Source organism: Marmota monax, unplaced genomic scaffold (assembly GCF_021218885.2).
Source record: "Marmota monax isolate L192 unplaced genomic scaffold, Marmota_monax_Labrador192_F-V1.1 WCK01_AAM20220418_F8-fsc00210, whole genome shotgun sequence".
Lineage (NCBI taxonomy): Eukaryota > Metazoa > Chordata > Mammalia > Rodentia > Sciuridae > Marmota > Marmota monax.
In genome coordinates, this window is record NW_026695248.1 from 1,097,786 (window position 1) to 1,120,305 (window position 22,520).

The 22,520-nt window shown below is 32.1% G+C and overlaps 1 protein-coding gene across 13 annotated transcripts in view; it reads right to left on the reverse strand.

Annotated features, from left to right (window-relative positions):
* Window positions 1-5,367: 5,367 nt before the first annotated feature.
* The window catches only part of Tsga10 (testis specific 10), a 114,134-nt gene continuing 96,981 nt past the window's right edge, over window positions 5,368-22,520 (reverse strand). For 8 of the 13 annotated variants that reach the window (XM_046440338.2, XM_046440337.2, XM_058578287.1 and 5 more), the window contains 4 exons: window positions 19,371-19,573; window positions 16,619-16,723; window positions 16,304-16,450; window positions 5,368-6,345 (listed from right to left, as the gene is read on the reverse strand). In XM_046440338.2, coding sequence (XP_046296294.1) covers window positions 6,321-6,345; window positions 16,304-16,450; window positions 16,619-16,723; window positions 19,371-19,573 — 480 coding nt within the window. In that variant the 3' untranslated portion in view covers window positions 5,368-6,320. Of the gene's footprint in view, window positions 6,346-16,142; window positions 16,451-16,618; window positions 16,724-17,196; window positions 17,382-19,370; window positions 19,574-22,520 lie in introns of those variants that run through there. The other 5 variants (XM_046440332.2, XM_046440335.2, XR_006850917.2 and 2 more) reach the window with 5 other exon arrangements.

Below are 22,520 nucleotides of genomic sequence, written 5' to 3' on the forward strand. Positions count from 1 at the left end.
TAGAGCCAGGACCTAGCAATGTGGTGACTGAGGTGTGGGGGACAGCAGTGAATAGCACAAGGCTCTGCAGTCTAATAGTTGAAGAGTTGAGACACTGAAACAAAGTGAGGACCAGTAGTCTGTTGACCCCTCTGCTGTGCATTTTGTAGTTAAGAATGTCAATAGCACAATCATTATCACTACCATTCCTGATTCTTGTTCTTCCACTGTTTTCCATTTTACTAACCACTAGTGCTATTTAACAGCCATTCCCTCATTGTCTTCACAGAAACAAACTGATCATGGCAAACATCCTTCCTGAACAGAGCATTTTACTTTTCCTTTAACAAACAATGGCATTGTTTTGGCATTAACTTCTAGGGAATTGCATTTTTATTGGTTTACATTAAGTCTGTAAGCAAGTGGAATATATCCCTTGCCACTTGAATGGTGTTCTTGTTTGTTTCTTGAATGTATGACAGAGTATCACAGACTGGGTAATTTATAAAGGAAAGAAAGTTCTCACAACTCTGAAGGCTGCTCTCATCTAGTGAGGCTTCCTGCCACATTACAACCTGGAGGGGGCATCATGGTAAGAGCAGGAGAACAGGTTTCCTCCTCTTCTTAAAAAGCCACTTTTTCCCTCTTGGGGCTCTGCCCTCATGATCTCATCTAATCCTAACACCCCTTCCCCCATAAATAGACCCCACCTCCAAATGCCATCAACTTATGAATTTAGGGATTAAGTTTCCAAAACATCAACACTTGAATTTCAGGGGACACATTCAAATCATAGAAAATGGTCACCTGTTACTTTTTTGAGGATCAGCAAATATCTAAACAAGTATATTTATTTAAAACATAAATGAAATACATTTATATTTTTATACACGTATCTACACACACACACACGCATGTGCGTGCCCGTGAGCATTTCTGCTATTAGCTATCATTATTAGTTATCTTGGGCCTTACAGAAATTCCTACTGTCATATTCTTGGAGAATTTATATCCTCCGTTTCCTTTAACCATCCTCCCACTTTTCTCCACTTTTATAAGGCACAAGTGCAAAAGCCTGTGAGCTTTGGCTGAGATGCAGCACTCTGTCTTCTCAGGTGGTCTCAAAGCCATGGACTATACCTTAAACTGTTAATCACAGACCAAATGCTTCTAATCTGGAGAGTACATTAATTTCATGATATAATTTAATGTTTTATTAAATTTACATAAAGGAGTAAGTGCAAATTCAGAATAATAACCAAACCACTTCTACATAAGAAATGCTCTGACAGAAATAATGAGAACATTACTGAAAGAGTGGGGCTATGGAGATGGTACGCCACACTAAAACAGCACAGCTAGATTGTGACGTACCTTTCAGCATATCTGAGTTTCAGCATGTCATTTAATGATGATGTTATCTCAGGAAATAATATTTCACATGCTGTGCTTAGAAGCATCAGTCTGGCCAATCTCCCTCACTCAAGAAATGCTGTGATATTGAGCCAAGAACTGGGAAAACATGGTAAAAAGATAATATGTAAAAATTTTACTCAAAATTATTGGCTTTTCTATTGTTAGAGATTTGAGGTGGTGTTTTGAAAATCTGATGTTCAGTTCTCTACTGAACATTTACCATATTTTAGCGCACAAAAGAAATCTGCTTAAAATATACTATTTTAGACATACTAAAATTCTTCATAGTAGTGAATCACAACTGTGCCATACTTGATAACTTTGGTAAACTAATTCCTTTAAGCATTTTAAATTGCCTTAACTTCAGTAAGTACTAATGAAAGAGAAAATGGGTCTCTTTGTGTCCTTTCCAATTTCTCTACGGGATAAGTGAGGGAGATCCTATAATAACTATTAACATTTATTGAAAAGTTATAATGTGCCTGACACCATTCTAATTTAAAATTTAAAAGCAGCAAATATTTCAAAAACACTTAACCCATTAAATAATTACATAGTTAATATTAAAAGACAAAAGTTGATAGAAGTCCCAGATTATCAATTTTGCAAATATTGCTTGAGCACATATGAAATGTGCAAATAATTATATCCTTAAACAATTGCACAGATGTCACAGGGAAGTCCTATAGTAACAGTTGACATTTATTGAAAACTTACAATGTGCCTACAAAGACACAACCATCAATAGAATTCTCAAGTAGGCTGTATGGCCTCTCTTTGATAATATCCTCTAAGGACAGGACTATGTCTAAGAGTATATTTATAACAGAGCAAATGAAGATTTATTCACTAAAGTTGATTGAGGTTACCTGCAAAGCACACATTTCATTAACACAAACTAGAAAAGGAGATTTATTATAATAAATAAAAACTTAAGTGGGCAGGGGTTGTGGCTCAGTGGTAGAGCGCTTGCGTATCATGTGTGAGGCACTGGGTTCGATCCTCGACTAATGGAAGAGGACATAAAAATAAATAAGAGGTACTTTGTCCATCTACAACTAAAAATGTTTTTTTTAAAAAAGCTAAGAGACAGGCTGTAAAGTCAGAAAAGAAATAAGGATAGTATATTGGAGAACGATTCCTAGACAATCAAAGGAAGCAGCGTAATAAATTGTGCTAACTTCGTAAGAAAGAATTTAGTTTGGAAAGGAGAAGCATAAAATAATTTAACCAAGTATAACATAACAAACATAATGATCATCTATTTAAGTTAGGTCTGCAAAACTTAGAACAGTTAGTTAGATTCTTCAGAACTGATGATAAAGCTATACTCTGTTTCAGGCATATTACTGCCTCTTGGCCATTTAATTTCATTGCATCTTTTGGTAAAGGCTCACAAATCACTCTAAAGTAAACCTAGGATTAGGAATTATTGAATAGAACAAATTTTTTTTTCTTACTGTTTGCATCACATTTCAGTCTGCATTCTTTTTATTTTAGCAAACTTATAGTTTGCTAAAAGTTATATATAACATTAGGATTCATTTTGACATAATTATAAACACATGGAATATATAGTAGAATGAAACAGACATTATTGCTTTATGTATATGACTGTATGACCAATGTGATTCTATAATATGTAAACTCAGAAAAATGAGAAATTATATCCCATCTATGTATGATATATCAAAGTATATAAGTGCATTCTACTGTCATGTATAATTAAAACAAATTTAAAAAATAAAAGACTGAAATATATGAGAGGGAAAAAAAGGATATAACTTCCTCTAACCTTATAAAATAATCATTTTGAATCAGCAAAAGTATTAAAGAATACAATTAAAATAATAAAAAAAATTAAGAAGCACCTAAAATATTTTACATTTACAAAATATCCTTTTCTAAACCATAATGCACTTATGTAATATCCTTAAAAGATCAAAGAATAGCTTTTTTTTAAATTCAAAGAATTTATTGAAAGAAAGGTAGGTTCAATTTGATCAACCATGTATTATCTTGTCTGTGACATGGTATTAATCCGAAGGGCACTGATAATGACAGATTATTTTATAGAGATAATAAAACATAAAGATAATAAAGCTTTGGACTTTATTTAATATAAATCTTTCTTTGGGTAAAACATTAAATGTTCTTAAATTTCACTGGAAATTTAAGAAAGGTCCAAAATAATTAGTGTAACTCATTGTGATTATGGAGAAACGCACTAAGGGCAAAATTTATCTAGGGGCTGGAATAGATGGTCTAATTATCTTCAGCTTTTAATTTTTTACAGTATTAGGCCAGAGTTTTTCTTCACTTGCAAAGTTCAGAGCTAACAAAAAGTCTAAGTTACATTCTGATACCTTATGACTTACCTTTGAACAAATTTGTGCTGTTCAATAACCTACGATTGGCTATGATTGCTGTTATGGAAAAGACTTAAGATTCATGAACTTTGAAGATTCTTTTTTTGATTAGTAGAATTCATTGTACCTTACTAAAAGTAAATGAAAGTGGTAAACTATTTCTGATTATGCAAAACATGTAACTTGAAGCACGACATTTGGGAAACAATGGAAACTATAAAAAAGCCATAAGCAAGGACTTACTTGAAAATGTGAAGACAGGATAGAAAAAAAAATGGCAGACTCTTATCAGAAGACTAGTGGAAAGTATATTTTCAGTAACTCAATGCATAATTTCAAATAACTATTGAAGCAATAACTGTTTAAGAATCATAATTAATGACAAGCCCAGTGGCTTCCACTAGTATTTTTGTTTCTTCTTTTATTTCCTCAGAATTAATTACCTGTAATCACTATGGCCAATACCTCAAGAGTGTCAGACAATTTTTAAATTTGTTGCTAAACTGTAATTAATAGGGATTGAATTCTAATAGTAATACTCCAAAGATCAAAAGGATATTACCTGTTCCTTTTGAAACCATAGCCTATGAACTTCAGAGTGGATCCTCATGCAAATGCCTGGCTTCTACTTCCAACAGAAGGTTGGACAATAGAGTAGCTCAAATTAACAGAAAAAAGCACAGACTTTATAAAAGAATCCTGGTGGTGTACAGAACTTTAAAACATAACAAATTCTGTATTTAAATTACTCAGAGGGTTCACAGTTCTCTTTCATAGCACCCTCCCTTCAACAGGAGTAGATGTTTTGTATTCAACATAACATTTGAGAGTTGAGAGCTCCTTCAGATTTTTTTGTCATCCAAGAAGGAATATGTGTGGTAGTACTGGTATTAAGTATGTACTAGCCAATCTTTATCATATCAATAGGCTATTAAAAATATCAAGCAATAAGAATCTAATTTAAAACAATAAGTGTTCTTGAAAATGATCTCAACAAAAGTTTTTCTTTAACAGAGAACACCACTGAGGTTTTTGCCTATCTTTGGTAATGTTGGTCCCTTTATACTGTATCATATAACTTTCCTTTTAAAAATTTTATAATTAATAGAAGTACAGTATAATTTTAATCAAGCATGTAACTATTTTCTTACATACTTTATTCATGTTTCTCTCATTCCCTAACATATTGCCTTCTACATCTAACACGATACATGCATGTCTAGTTCATTTGTCAATTCTTTTAGATGAAAGGACAAAAATTAATGTTGTGATGATATAGTACTAAGGTCACTGAGTAATCCAAAAAAGGTTAATTTTGCCTATGTCAGTATATTATTTTAATATTATCAATAATTTTTTGCATATATTCTTTAAAATGTTTATAATTTTAAATTATTTTTAAATCAATCTAATGACTGTCTTAATCTAAACAAGTAAACCTGAAAATTTTGATCAAACTGAAATGAGTATGTAGCATGAATTAATGGAAAAATAACAGCATACTAATGATTAAACAAGATTTAAATCATGGCACTATCCTACATCACTATAGTCATATTGAATAATGACTAAATAAAATGAAAAACTGTCTACATCATATGGATACTATTAGTGACAGGACTTTTTATTAAAATGGCAAGAATACAAATAGCTTATATCAGTAAAATACAGTAGCATTCAGGCTCTAATATCAACATTAAGTCAAAGTCTATGGACGGATAAGAGATTTAGGAGATTTTAGGAGAGAAAAGAAAACATCACTGCACTTGTTATTCTGGATTACAAACAGCTGCCACAGGCAAAATAAAATAAAATAAAATAAAATGGCAATTAAGTTGATTGCAATACTTTAATGTTTTAAAGAAAACTTATTGAAAATACAGATTTTTAAAAGTCTTACATTTTTTTACAGATATAGCATCACCTACCTTTCTAAAAATAGTAGGAGTAAACACAATTATAGAAAATGTATGTTAATTAGTTTGAGTGGTACAATAGTATGGATTTAAAACTCTGACACACTCCTACTTTCTGCTGGTCTGAAGTCACACTATGGCATGGAATTTATGTCAGGTTGGTTCTAAAATGCAATATTGGGTCCCAGGCTAATACTGGTAAACTGTGCATATTTTGGCACAACTTCTCCAGCCATGAAAACATAGATCACAAAGAAAAAAAAATTAACCAATCAATTATTTGAGATACGAAGAAAGGAAAGGAAATCAGTTTTGTAAAAACACTTTTCCCTCTTTTTTTTTTTTTTTAAGCTCCTTTATTTATTCCGGATAGTTAACAAAACAGTGTTCAATAGTGAAGTAAGCAGATTTTACACTCACTATTACTGTATGGATAGAAAGAGCCATATGCATTTTTATTTGTATAAGTCATCTCAGATCACTGCAATGTGGCACATGAGAACAGAGATTCAGAGGCATGAAGTTAATAAATACATTTAACATTGTCAAGCATTCAAAAGATAAATGCAATCATATAGCAAAAAAAAAAATCCGTTTGTAACTTTGATCTTTCTCAGAATGTGAAGAATCTTTTTGTGTGTCAGAAATCTCTATAGCAAAGATTCCTATAAGAGAAAAAATTATGCAGATTAATACTTTTAACTCAAATATTTTAACGTGTAAAAAATATACTATAGCATTACTTTAAGATGTTTGCACCAACCCTGCAAAAGAAAATGTATACATTATATTTTTCACAAACTGTACAATAAATAGAACGAACTATTTTATTCAACAATAAATAGAACGAACTACCAGAACTTGAGATATCATGAATGAAAAAAAAAAAAGTCAATCTCAAAGCTTATGTTCTGTGTATGATTCCATTTACATTACATTCTCAAAATGATGGAAATAAAGAGTTGGAGAAGAAATTAGTCTGGCAGGGGATTAGGAATAGAGGGGATAGGGATGGAGAAGAAAAGGGTTGCAACAATAAAGGGGTATCACCAGCAAGCAGGGATTTCTTTGGTGCTGTTGAATAATTCAGTATCCTGATTAGTGTTGGTGTGTGTGGTATGTATAAATACACACACATAAGAATTTGTAAAAATTAGGGATATCTAAATAAGGCCAGTGACCTAGCTAAGAACCATCTTATACCATGTCAATTTTTTTTTTTTTTTTTTTTTTTTTGGTAAGATACTGGCATTTCAGAAGCTAGGGGAAGGATATGCGGGGCTCTGTCCTATTTTTCCAACTATTATCAAGATTATAATCATTAAACAATTACCTATGATACATTCACACAAAGGATATTAAAATACTTTTCAGCAGTTAAAAGGAACATATAACAATTACAAGTACATAAAACCACCTAGATAAAACTCAAATATATTATGCTGAGTGAAAGTCAGCCACCAGAGGTTATATACTATGATTCCATTTATATGAAAAAGATAAACTGAAGGGATAGGAAATGGTAATGGTTGAGAAAAATAAAATAAATCATTGGCTTTTTCCTTGATGATAGGTGGCCAAAGGATAACATTTAAAACTAACAATGAAATAGAAAGTAAAAAGAAAAAAAAAAAGAGGATTGAGGCACTATTATTAATATAAAGGTAACAACTAAAATAAAGTACAAACTTTTCTAAATATCTCAAGAAATCTGTTAAAAAGTAAAGAAGATTAATCCAATGAGGAAGCACAGCAAATATCACATAATACAGACAATAACTGGACATAGTTGAGACTAACCTAGCAGTCACATCAATAATATGAAGGATTTTAACTCACATACTTTTAAGAAATGATTTTCAAAATGATTTATAAAGCAAAAGTCAAATCCATAATAAAACAAGAGTTGAACTCTAATACCAGACAAAGTAGATGTCTGGCCAAAACAAATATGCCCCCATAAAAAGTAAATGCATCAGAAAGGAAACTTTATAAAAGCCACATTACACAATGAAGAATGACACTTCAGAATATCCATGGAACAAACATAACAAACCATCTATATAAAATAAAACTTATAGGAAATGCAAAAACATACTCATAATAAAAAACTTGAAAACACTATTCTTAATTTATAATGGGTCAAGTGGACAAAAATCAAGCCATGATATAAAAGATCTACATAAAACCCAAAATATATTTAAAGGTAGATATTTTAGATATATAGTAAATATTATACCCTGATATGAAAGAATGTATCTTTTCAAGTGCACTAAACTATTTACAACAAAATTTATCATATAGTAAAGCACAAAGAACATCAGGTTGCACAAAACAAATATTCAGACAATATTCCCCAATCACAATTTAATAGCACTAGAAAACAAAAACCCCGTCAATGGAAATTAAAAGATTTTCCATCAAATGATAAAAGTGAAAATACAAACAAATTAATTTCAGAAAAATCAATGATAAGCATCATATGTCAGAATCTATGGAATATGTTTAAAATAATGATCAGAGGATAAATCAAAGCCCTAAATATCTGTATCGATAAAATAAAAGAAGGGCAATACATGAATTAAATTCACAGCTCAAAAAGTTAAAAAAGAAAACTGACAAAATAAGAGTCTTGCACAGGAAGGAAATAATAAAAATAAAGCAGTAACTAATAATAGAAAAAACACATCAAAGCAATAAATAAAAATTCTGGTTCTTTGAAGCAATGAACAATGTTCATTGGCTAATGAAATTAAGGAAAAAGTTATCATAGGGAGGCAAATATATACATATATGATGATAGGAGGTATAAAACTACTGATCCAGGGGAAATTTTAAAATTCATAATACTACATTGGTTGCTTTTTTCCAAATAATTTTGCCAACCTAGGAGGAAATGGATAATCTGTTAGGTAAACACAGCGAAAATAGACAATTAAAAAGACCAGTGTCCAAAGAAGAATATTATAAATAGTTATTAAGGAAATATTTCATTGAAAAATAACCAGGGCTCTGTTGTTTTAAAGGTGAATTCAACCAAATTTTTATTGATCAAATAGTTCCAAAGCAATGGAAAATTTTCAAAGCATAGAAAATATAATTCAAGATACAGAAAAATAGGGAAAAGCAAATAAAACAGTATCTTTTGCAGATGATAGCACTGTAGACCTAGAAAAGTCTACAGAATCAAAGATGAAGCTTGAAAAAACAAAAGAATTTACCAAATAGCAGGACAGAGATTTTACACAGAAACAGTGGTGTACCTATGAATATAAAACAAATCCTTCTCAATACAAAGAATCAAATAGACCATTATACAATAATACTGTATGATTTCAAGACCTCTCTTACCATTAGACAGGTCAACCAGACAAACTAAGTAAGACTCTTCAGAACTAAAAAAACACTATTAATTAAACGGACCTAATAGATATGTATAAACTATTTCATCCATCAACAATTGAATTCACTTTCTTTTCAGTAGCACGTGGAACTTTCTCTAAAATAGATCGTATTTTAGGGCACAAAGCAAGTCTTAGCAAATACAAAAAAATATAATTCCTTGCATCCTATCAGATCATAATGAAATGAAATTAGTAAATAAGATAAAAAATGAAACAATTTTAATACCTGGAAATTAAATAATATGCTTTTGAATGAGAAATGTATTACAGAGGATATACATGGAGAAATTAAAAAAAAATTCTTAGGAGTAAATGGGAACAGAGATACATACATCAAAATCTTTAGGACCATAGGAACACAGTTCAAGAGAAAAGTTTATAGCATTGAGTTCCTTTAAAAAGAAAAATAGTAAGATCCTCAGTAAGTAATCAAATATTACACCTTGAGGCCCTAGAAATAAAACAAACTAATTCCAGAATTAGTAGAACACAGGAAATAAGATCAGAGCCCAAATTAATGAACTTGAGAATTTAAAAAAAAATTACACAGGATCAATGCAGAGTTGAGTCTTTGAAGAGATATACCAGACTGACAAACCCTTAGCCAAACTAACCAAACAAAAAGAGAAGACCTGAATCAACAAAATTAGAGTTATCACCAAAATACTTCTGAAATCCAGAGAATCATTAGAAACTATTTTGGAAACTTACACTCCAATAAACTAGAAAATCTAGACAATACAAACAAATCTCAAGACACATGACCTACCCAAACCGAACTAATGAGAATGAAGCAGAAATTAAAAGACTTCCAACAAAGAAAAATCCAGGACCAAATGGATTCTTAGCAAACTTCTACCAGATCTTTAAAAAAGAATTAATGCCAAGCTTCCTCAAATTATTCCATGAAATGAAGGGAACACTCCCAAATTCATTCTATGAAGCCACTATTACACTGATACCAAAAAAAGACAAAGGCACATCAAGCAAAGAAAACTACAGACCAATATAATATCCCTGATAAATATAGACACAAAATCCTTTAAAAATATTGGCAAGTTGGGGCTGGGATTGTGGCTCAGCGGTAGAGTGCTCGCCTACCATGTGAGAGGCCCTGGGTTCCATCATCAGCCACCACATAAAAATAAATAAATAAAGGTATTGTGTCCAACTACAACTAAAAAAATAAGTATTTAAAAAAATTTAAAAAAAATATTGGCAAGTTGCCTTCAAAAACACAGTAAGATGAAAGTATATCATAATCAAGTGGATTTTATACCAGGGATGCAATATTGGTTTAACATATACAAACCAAAAAACATAATTCACCAAATAAACAGAATTAAGAACAAGAATCATGTGATCATCTCAATGAGTGTGGAAAAAGCCTTTGACACAATCCAGCACCCATTTATGTTTTGACACTAGAGAAACTAGAGATAGAAGGAATTTACCTCTTCATTATAAAGGCTCTATATGACAAATTCAATGACAACATCCTCTGAATGGAGAAAAACAAAAAGCATTTCCTCTAAAGTCAGGAACAAGACAAGGATATCGTTCTCACCACTCCTTATAGTTCTTGAAACTCTATCACAGCAATCAGACAAGAGATACAAAGGGATACAAATAGAAAAAGAAGAAGTTAAAAAAATCTATTTGTTTATAATATTTTATCTAGAAGACACAAAAAAATCTACCAGAACACTTCTAGAACTTATAAATAAATTCAGCAAAGCAGCAGGATGCAAGATCAACATATATAAATCAATAGCTTTCCTATATTCTAGTAATGAATTTGTTGAGAAAGAAATCAGGAAAACTATCCCATCAACAGTAACCTCAAAATAAAAAATACTTGGGAATAAATCTAAATAAGGAGGTTAAAGATCTCTGCAATAAAAACTATAGAATACTGAAGAAAGAACCTGAAGACCTTTTCTTGTATAGAATTAATATTGTCAAAATGAAGTAGGACAGAAGAGTCTGGACACCCAAGTAACTTGCAGGAAGCAGGTTTATTGACTTCAGGGTTCAGAGGTGGCTCTCGCCTAAGAATTCTTCCTCTGAACATAGATTTTGGAAATTTTTTGATCTTTATACCCAGTGGGGCCGGGGCTGGGAAGTTCACATGACAAGTGCTCTCCCTCTATCCCCTAGACCAGACATAGGTTTCACTTTTTTTTTTTTTAAAACCAAGAAAACAGAGATAACATGTTGTGCAACAAGCTTGCAGACTAATTTATCACACCTTTTGTGTTTAAACCTGGCATTTATAAGAAAGAGGAAACTACCAACCACAATAACCTCTGCAGACATCTTGCTGATCTGGCAAGAGGAGAAGCTTAATTATGGCAAGTTTCTTTTGAGTGGGGGTGTCCGGTCTGCTTCAAAAATATCCCTAGTGCATTTTACAGTCAATACAATTCCCATCAAAATACCAGTGATATACTTCAACTCTAAAAATTCATGTGGAAGAATAAGAGACTCAGAATGGCCAAAGCAAACCTGAGCAAGAAAGCGATGCGGGAGGCATCACAGTATCTGATCTCAAATTATACTACAGAGCTACAGTAATAAAAAAAAAAGCATGGTATTGGCACCAAAACAATGGAATGGAAGACACAAACTCACACAGATTTAGTCATACTTGACAAAGACGCCAAAAGCATTCATTGGAGAGAGAGAGCCTTTTTAACAAATGGTGCTGGAAAAACTGAATATCCATATGTAGAAAATGCACAAAAGTCAACTTAAAGTGGATCAAAGACCTGGGAATTAGACCAGAATCTTGCAACTGTTAGAAAAACATAGGCTCAACACTCCAACATATTGGTGAAAATACCGACTTCCTTAACGTGACTCCTAAAGTGCAAGAAATGAAACCAAGAATCAATAACTGGGAGCATCACATTAAAAATTTTCTGTACAGCAAAGGAAACAAGAGAATGAAGAATGGAATATCTCTGCCAGATGCTCCTCAACAAGGGATTATCATCCAGAATATATAAAAACTCAAAAAACTAAAACATCACAAAGAAAACTAAAAACTAAAACTAAACATAAAAAAGGATAACCCAAATTAATAAGTGGACAAAAGAACAGATAGTTCTCAAAAGAAGAAATACAAATAGCCAACAAATATGTGAAAAAGTATTCAACATTCCTAGCAATCAGGGAAATGCTAATCAAAATTATATTCATCTCATGCCAGTCAGAATGACAATCATCAAGAACACAAAAGATTATAAAAGTTGGTGAGGATATGAGGGGAAAGGTACACTCATACATTGTTGGGACTGCAAATTAGTAAAGCCATTTTGGAAAGGAGTATGACTCAAAGACTAGAATGGATCCATTCCATATGATCCAGCTATCCCATTCCCGGGTATTTATGCAAAACAATTAAAATCAGCCTACTACAATTATATAGCCACATCAAGGATTATAGCAGCGCAACTCATGACAGCCACATAAAAATGAATAAATAAAGGTATTGTGTCCAACTACAACTAAAAAAAAAATTAAAAAGAACAAATGAATGGATAAAGAAAATGTATAAAAATACAATAAAGTTTTGATCAGCCACAAAACGAATGAAATTATGGTATTTGCTCGTAAATGGACGGATCCAGAGAATACCATGCTAAGTGAAACAAACCAGACATAAAAAGTCAAGGGTTAAATGTTTGCTCTTATGTATAGAAGCCAGAACAAAATAAAGGGGAAGAGGGGATGAGGGGAGAATCCCATGAAAATAGAAGGGAGATTAGTAGAACAGAGAAAAGGGATTGAGGGAAGAAGGATAGGGAAAGAGAGGAACAGTGGAATGAAAGTGACCAAACTGTGCTATATACATATGTATCATACCAAATTTCACCTTTATGTATATCTACAAAGCACAAATTTAAAAAAAACTATAAATAAATATAAGGAAGATCAGTAGTGTAGAGGAAGTGGAAAAGGGGTAGGGAATACATGAGGGAAAGGGGAAGTACTAGGGATTGAATTGGAGCAAATTATGTTCCATACATGTATGATTAAGTCAAAAATGAACCTCAATATTATTTATAATCATAATGCACTAATAAAAAGGAAAACAAAATATCAACAGTACTTTTGAAGATAAATGAATAAAAAATTATAATAGCAACACAAAAAATAAAATATTTAGGAATCACCTTAACAAGGAATGTTCAAAATCTATATAAAGAAAACTACAAGGAATTCCTAAAAGACACAAATGTAAATTCAAACAAATGTAAGACATTTCCTCCTTTTGGTTAGAATGTATCACTATCATCAAGATGTCAGCTCTCCCTGTGTTATTTTATAAATATAATGTGATCCTAATAAAAATTCCAATGGACTTTTTAAAAAAATGGTGTAAGACAAATTGACCCAAAAGTTCATATGGAAAAATAAACTCTCAAGAAAATATAGGTAAACACTTACAAGGAAGACCCTATTTCTGTCCTGAGGCTGGTTCTCAGCTAATCATAAATATTTAAGAATTTGGTGATCTGCTGATTAAACCAGTGATAGCTTGAAACTGGTCATATTGGAAGCATTTGTATTACAAAAATTGGCGAGTGCTATAGATCCTCCTCTCTTAGAAATCCAGTTTTCCCGGCATACCATTGGACTATTTCTACATAAAAATACCAGAAAGTCTCTAAAATAAAACAGACAATAAGTACACAAACAGGCAGATTAATGGAATATAAAGAGAAAGTCCTGAAAGAAATGTGAATGACTGGGACAAAGAGGTTTTTGTTATTTTTTTTTTTTTTTAAATAAATGATCTTGGGACAACTAGAAACTCATTTGGAAAAAAAAAGATCTATTCCTCAAACCACTCATAATCTAAATTCCAAATGCATCAGAAATACAGAGAAGTAAAACTATGTAAGTACTAAAAGAAAACACTGGTGAAAATCTCTGTTATCTAGATATAGAGAAAGATTTTCTATGTCTAGAAATCCAGATGCAGAAAAGGAAAAGATTTAAAATTTTCACTTCGTAAAATTTTAAAAGTGGGAGTAAATGGTATAAGTAAAATTAATGAAAAATGAACGTAAATTCTTATAGTACATATCACAGATAAAAGATTAATCTTCCAAAATATATAAAAATTAAATTAATAATAGACCAAAAATCCATTAAAAAATAGGCAAAAGAAATGAATAAATAATACAGAAGATATAAAAATGGTCTATTAAAAGATAACTTCACTTGTAATATAGAAATGCAAATAAAAACTACACTAAAATATCATTTTCCACCTACCATATTGGTACAAATTCACTCTGCTGAGAAGGCTGTAGGAAAACAAGCATTTACACACAGCTTGAGGGAGTGCACAATGATACCATTACGGAGGGAAATTTGGCAATATTTTAAAAAGCTACATATGCATTACTGCTTGATCCAGAAATCTCACTTCTTGGAATTTATTCTAAAAGTACTTCTCCAATAATATGAAAATACCTATGCATAAGATTATTCACTGTAGTCTTGATTATAATTACAAATCATTGGAAACCACCTATATGTCCAAGTGTGGGAGACTGGTTGAATAACTATAAAATATCCACAGAAAGGAATATTAGGCAGTCATAAAAAGGAATGAAGACAATCTCCATCAATTTAGACTGACTTCCAGGACACATTACTAAGGGAGAAGAGCAAAGTACAAACAAGTACATGCAGTGTGCTGGTTAAGAAAGGAAAAATAACCCACTTGAATCAAAGTGTGGAATATGATATGTCAAGAAATTTGTAATGTTTTGAACAACCCACAATAAAAAATTAAAAAAAAAAAAGAAAGGAAAAATACATGTCTCTATATCTTTATCATAAAAATGACAAAGGAAAGGGTTGTAGAAGCATGTGCCATGTGATGGATGTGTACAACAGAAAATGACACTTCTCTGATGATTACTTCTTGTGGAGTTTTGACTTTTAAGAGTATGCTAATCTACACATTCAAAATAGAATTAATTAAATCAAGGAAAAGCTAGAAGAGGAAAAATGAAAGCAAGTTGAAACAAATGAATTTAATGTTATTTCAATTGAATACCATAACCACAACAAAAAGGGGGAAACAAAAGAAGGACTAATTCAAGTAATCAGTAAACTTTTTAACTATATACCCTCAATAATTGGGACAAGGTAATGTAAGAGAGCAGGAAGGAAGAACTGCAAATGGATCTCAAACTTTTTAAAAGTCAGTCTGTTACTGTAGTGAAACTGGCATAGAAAATTTGAAACTACTTTAGATGCATTCTGGGACTGGGCAAACAAATAAGGTACTGATGTTGAATAAGCGCATTGATGTTGAGCCAGCATTCTCACATCATAGAATAAAGAATATACAAATACAGAATGGAATAAGGCAAGGAAGAAACCTGAGAGTGTGATCTGGAATTGAAGGAACTGGTCGTTTGTGTATATGCATGCATGTATGTGAAGTGAAAGAGAAGGAGCAGGTGTAAGAGTGAATGCATGAGAGAGCACACATGCATATGAAAAGCAAACGGAGCATAAACTTAACAAATTAATTAGCTATTAATAGTGATAATGGGTGAAAATATGCAGATATTTTTTATACTATTTTTATTTTTTAACTTCATGTACACTTGAAACTATTCCAAATTAAAAGTTGTTTTATTATAAAATTTGTGACATGCAGAATATACCTAAAATATTTTCCTCTGAAAAATTAGCTTATTACTTTCCTAAAGAATATATATTTCTCAGTGCTATAATAATTAACATTTTATAGTAAAAGGCACAATGAAAAATATTTGTTATAGAAATTTTTAAAAATCAGGGCTGAAGTTGAGGCTCAGTGGTAGAGTGCTTGCCTAGTATGCGTGAGGCACTGGGTTCGATTCTCAGAACCACATATAACTAAATAAATAAAGGTTTATCATCAACTAAAAAAATATTTAAAAAATTTTTTTAAAAATCAATTTAAAATATAACTTATGAAAACATTAGATGAAATATTAGACATATTTCATGTTAATATAGCATTTATGTAAAACACTAAAAATTTTGAAAATCCTTTATTTTTATGGCAACATATCTTGGTAATCATGTTTACAGATCACTCGTAATGACAGACATAAATATTTGAGTTTCTTCACTCCCTCAAATATTCGCTGATAGTTTCCTCGTGGCCCCAAGAAAATGGATCCTTAAACTGACTTACTCTTCTAACGATCGATCTAGGCCTCGGTCAGGAGATAGATGGTGAACACGTTCTGGTGAATGACATTTTGTATTTGGTTTCATTGCACTCAAATGATAAGCATTACTTGAGTAATTTTGGCGGCGAAGTTCTTGTACAGCCCTTTCCCTAAAGCAAAATAGTGATGCTTTTAAATTTTATGTTCAGTGACATTAAAACTGTCATAAAACTGTGACTCAATATTTTAAAATATAACCTTCATGAAATGACTAAAACCTACTGTTACCTAAGAAAACAATGCTTTACTAGCTAGATATTGTATAGAGATAAGCTTACCTTTCAAAGCGTTCTGTCCCCAGCTGTCTTTTAGTAATGTCTAAATCAGCTTCCAGTTGCGTTACAACATTTCTGAACTGGGCCACATCTCTACTCTGAATGGCCCTGTGTAAAAGAAAGTAAGAGTGAAACCCAGTTAAACTTAAAATATGGCTATGATTCCTAGAGTGTATTAAACCATGTGGGCAATGGTTTCTCAGCTGGATCCAAGTCACAGCATGATTTTTATGGACAGATTTATTAGTACATATTAAATATGCCAATTTTAGACATATTAAATGTATAAACTAGCCTACTTGAAGAGCCTAAGTGATCCCAGTCCCATTCAATTAGTTAAAACTTTTCTGCTTCCCTATGCATATATGATGTAAAGTTACCTATATTTCCTATTTACTGCAAATAGTTTTTATAAAAGTACTTTGAAGTATTATATCAGCATAAGCAGTAGTATGAACAAATAATACTGGAATTCACTAGTATCATGATTAATATGGCTTTATACATATATACACACACACACACACATATATATTCAATTTATATACATCAATTCAACCAAGTGCTTTATACACACTTACAATGAAATAAAATTTGTTATGATGAACCGTTACACAAAAACTCTTCAGTTTGACAGAATCTTCTTAAGGCTAAACAATGCCTCAAAAACTCTTTGATAAGGCACACTATCATTAGGAAGATAATGACAGATGAATTCTGCTTGCCCAGAACATTCTATTCTCTTTGCTTGCTTTCAAAACAGCTGCTGAAATACAAAGCTGCTGAAATTAGAGACTGAAAAAACAAATGTTTATCACACTAGTTCTAAGTGATATAACTTACCAGTCGTTCTAAAACAGTGTATCCCTTATGGTAGGAGTTTTCGTATACATTACTGAGGCAGCTTGCCACCTACCAGCTTCAAAAAGGGCTCCTACAAACCCAGCTGAAGTTATCCCAACAGTCTAGCTATGGTAACTGAAAAGAATGATTCAGTCACAGCCGCCATGACCTAATAGCAGTTTCTGAAGGAAAATGGCCCTGGCTCTGCATCTTTGCTTAGTCAGGACCTCTCAGTAGTAGCTGATTGCCAAGACCATGATTCCTAACCTTCTTCAGATCCTAGGTTAAGAAGCAAGGACAAAGCTGTGGGGCTTGAGAGATAAAAGAATTCCTTATCCTCCAGAAAGATTCATGGTCAAAATAATGATTAGAGAGCCAGGAGAAGAACATGTTATGAAATAAAGACAAGTGCATAGGGGCAATTTCTCAAATCATTGTGTTACAGGAAAGGGGTGATTTTTCAAAGGACAAGCCAAACAGAAAGTTAAGAAATGAATCTAGAAAGCAGACACCACCAATGTTTTCCTGGAAAGTAAGATTAGTTAGAGAACAATCTTTAGGAATAGAAACAAAATTTCAGGATGCACTAGTCAGAAGCTGGGTCACTGCTGTCCTTAATGAGGTCAGATGTAAACTATGCCTACCTGCTTAAATATTATAAAGAAGGGTTTGGAGAAATCTGATATTCTGTCTGGTAAAAAGCGAGGAGGAATCTTAAGGAATCTCACTTATAGAACAGTTTAGGACAGCAATGTCAATAATTTAGTTTGAAATTGTTAACTGGTAACTATTAAATCTCTTTATACTACCCTTCCAACGTCCCACACTCCCCTCCCTTTTTTTTTCTTTCATGGTTGCCACTGTCAACAATTCAAGGAGTTAGCTTTTGCCTCCTAAGAATGAAGAAATTCTACAGACTCAACATAGCAAAGAGTCAGATTAAAAGGTACTGATGATGGGGGAAAAGATAGTGTTATAGATGGGACATACAAAAATATGGGCTAAAACTCCCCATTGGTAGTAAGTGTTGACCAGGTTTAATGAAAGAAATGTTCTCTATCAAGGCAAGCATTTCCACTCCAATCTCCAGCTGGGAGTTCTAATAAAGTGTAAGCTGTACTAGGGATTCTAACAAAAACAAACAAAGAAAGTCAAAGTCACGCTCTGGGGAAATGTTCGGTATTTTGTAAATTCAGGAATTCTTCCAAGTATCTAGTATACAGAAACACTAATGACAAATGGAAAGACTAGATAGCAATATCAGATGATCCATACATACAAAAATTCTTCTGGGGAGCTGGGAACATAGCTCAGTGGTAGAGTGCCTGCCTAGCACGTGGGAGACACTGGGTTTGATCCATAAATATAAACAAAATAAGAAGATTGTGTCCATCTACAACTAAAAATATTTTTAAAAAAATTCTTCCAGGGCTGGGGATGTGGCTCAAGCGGTAGCACGTTTGCCTGGCATGCGTGCGGCCCAGGTTCGATCCTCAGCACCACATACAGAGATGATGTGTCTGCTGAAAACTAGAAAATAAATATTAAAATTCTCTCTCTCTCTTTAAAAAAAAAAAAAATTCTTCCAGTTTCAGAGTGCTTACTTTTTTCTACTCTGGTTACATTTCCTAAAGGCAATATTTTAGATCAGACATTCTATTTTACCTAAAGCTCTATTGGGAAAAAACCCCAGCAAAGATGGTTAAATTTAGATATCTTAGATAAGAACAAACATAATACAACTAAATATAAAATCTTAGACAAATCACAATATTTGTAATCCTCAGTTTAATTAATGGAAAAGTATGGGAGCTAAATTCCCTAAATTCAGGTTTTAAAATTCTACTGATCTATAAAGAACCAAAATTTTAAGAAATATGACTTTAAGTTATTATACTGCTAGCCAACTCACATTTTATTTTCTGCCAAACAAAGGTGTTCTTTAAGAAGCTGAATTTCAGACTCTTTTTCTTGAAGTGCTATCTGAGACTGATATTCTTTGTCTCGATTGGCCACCAGCAAAGCTTCTAGATTCTGCATGGAGATTCTTTCATTTGTCATCTGACTCCTGAGGAGTTCTATTTCAGAACGAGCAGAATCTAACTCATTCTCCATCTGTACAATAATAGGAAGATATCTACGCTTATTCCCATTCATTCATTTAACTGGCATATAATCAAGGACTCTCAAGTTCTTTCAATATGTTATAAACTGACAACTACTTTCAATTTCTTAGTTTGAAACTGTGTCCTCTTTCTTAACAAATATATATACCACACATACTGTATAGCATCACTTTCCCCATCCTTCTAATCAGATCAGGAAATTCATTAATTTAAGAAAATTTTATTAATCCCAAACTGCAACCACTTTTTATTTCCAGCTTTGATATTTCTGTATATATTACTACCAGGCTGTCTGGGTGATACCTGTGACTACTGCTCTGTCTTAAGAAAGGCGAGTTACAAATACCTAGCTACTCCACAGTTAAGGAATGCAAGGGGAAAACATACTTTCCTCTCTTGCTAAACCTGTGGAAGTTTCTGAAGGTTATCTTGAACTAAAATATGCTCTGTACATCAAATATTTCATCAAAAGGTGGAAGACTTGTCATTACTATTTAGAAAAAAAAATTAATCTTTATAATATATGTTATAACAAATTCTATAGGCATTTAAAAAGTTAAATGTGAAAGCATAAGTTTAAAATCCAGTAAAGGGATATAAATAAAAACAAAATTGCTGGAGTAGAGACAGGTAGGTAGGTAGATAGCGGAAGAATTTTCTAAGCTAAATACAACGCAAAAATAAGTTTAACCACATAAAAAATAAACATTATTCTAGTCAACATAAACTTAACCAAAAATTCAAAAGAAACTTTCAACTGGAAAAAAATAAACTTTGTAAGTAAAATAGTTAATACTTTTATTAGTATAAAAAAATCAGACAAATGAGAAATATGAAAATGATATGATTAAAACTTACAAAAAAAGCAATACGACTAAACAGCAAACATACAAAAATTTATGCTTGCTAGTGGTCAAAATGATATAAATTCAAACAAGATGCAACTCCCAGTCCAGGGTTTTTTACCTTGTCACTTCTGACTTGTTGGGCTAGATAATTACTTGGTGTGGAGAGCTGCCCTTGCATTATAGAATTTTCAGCAAAATCCCTAACCTCTGTCCACTAGATACTACTAGCATTCCCCACTCTGGTCAAGGATCCAAAGCATATGTAGATATTGCTAAACGTATTTCAATTGAATCAAAAGTCTATTAAAGACAATTCACAATAGCTGTGGAGCCAACCTAGGTGCCTTTTGATAGATTAATGGATAAAGAAAATGTAGTATATATACACAATGGAGTATTACTCAGCCATAAAGAAGAATGACTTTATGACATTTGCTGGTAAATGGATGGAACTAGGGACTATTGTGCTAAGTAAAATATGCCAATTCCCTCAAATCAAAAGGTGAATGTTTTCTCTGATATTTGGAAGCTAACAATAAGCAGGGTGGGGAATAGAAGTTCGGAGGAGTAGATAAAAAGGAAGGGAAGGGGAGTATAGGAAAAGGAAAGACAGTGGAATGAATCTGACATAACTTTCCCATGTATATATGTGAATACACCAGTGAATCTCACTATTGTGTACCTCCACAAGAAATTAATTTAAAAAAACTACAGATAAATGGCAGAAAGATCAATAGAGGGAGGAGAGCAAGGAGTGGGGAAAAAAGGGGAAGGAGAGGTACTAGGGTTCTAATTACAATAAGATATATTCCATGCTTGTATGATTACGTCAAAATGTGTTCTACTGTCATGTACAACTAAAAAGAACCAATAAAATTTTAAAAGACACACTATTCTATCAAATTGGCAAATTTGTTAGTGTTGATGAACATTAAAAGAGGCAATGGTAAGCCCGTATACTTGGATGACACTAGTACAAAATGGAGCATCACTTTTTTTGGCAACAGCTTTACTGGAACATAATTCACATTCCACACAACTTACTCATTTAATAAGTGTACAATTCAATGATTTTAAACATATTAACAGACTCATGCAATCATCACTTTAATCTAAATTACAGCTTTTTCAACTTCCCCCAAAGAGACTCAGTATTAGTACCCTGTTTCAAAAAAAGAAAAAAGAAAAAAAAAAAAAAAGGTCTGGGGATGTGGCTCAGTGGTTAAGCACTGCTGGTTTCAATACCTAGTACCAAAAGAAAGAAAAAAGCCATTAATGTTTTAGCAGATATCAGTACTCTGTTACTTTTATTGCCTCATCATATTCCATAATATTCCATTGCAGCACAGGTATGCATTCACAGTTAGGAATATTTGAATTACACTTTGGGTCTGTTATAAATAATGCTACCATGGAGAACTGTGCAAAAGTTTTTGTGTGTTCATATAATTTTTATTCCTCTTAAATATAAAAGGAGTAGAATTTCTGGGTTGTATATTAATCCTATTTTTAACATTTTTAGGAACTGACAAAATGTTTTCCAGTGGCCTCACTTACTTTCCACCATCAGTGTATGAAGATTCCACTTTTGCCATATCTTTGTCAATATTTTTTTAGCATCTGCCTTTTTAAACACAGTCATCCTAGTATGTGTGAAATGGTGATTTGCATTTCTGATTGTTAATGATGCCAAGTATCTTTTCATGTGCTTACTGTCCATTTATGCATCTTGTGTAGAGAAATGTCTACTGATAACCTTAGCTTATTTTTTTATTGGGTTATTAAGTCATAAGAATTCTGTATGTATTTTACATACAGATCTCTTATTAGATAAATGATTTGCAAATATTTTCCCCCATTCCATGCACTGGCTTTTTACTTTTCAATATTATTTACAGCACCAAAGTTTTTTAAAAATTTGAATGAAGTTCATTTGATCAACTGTTTTCCTGTTTTTTAATATGTATTTTTAAAAATACATATTAATTTTTATTTGTATCCTATACATTTTGGCACACTGTGTTTTCATTCTCATTAATCTCTTTTTCCCCCTTTGTGATTTCTTCTTTTGCCTAGAGTATTTTTTTT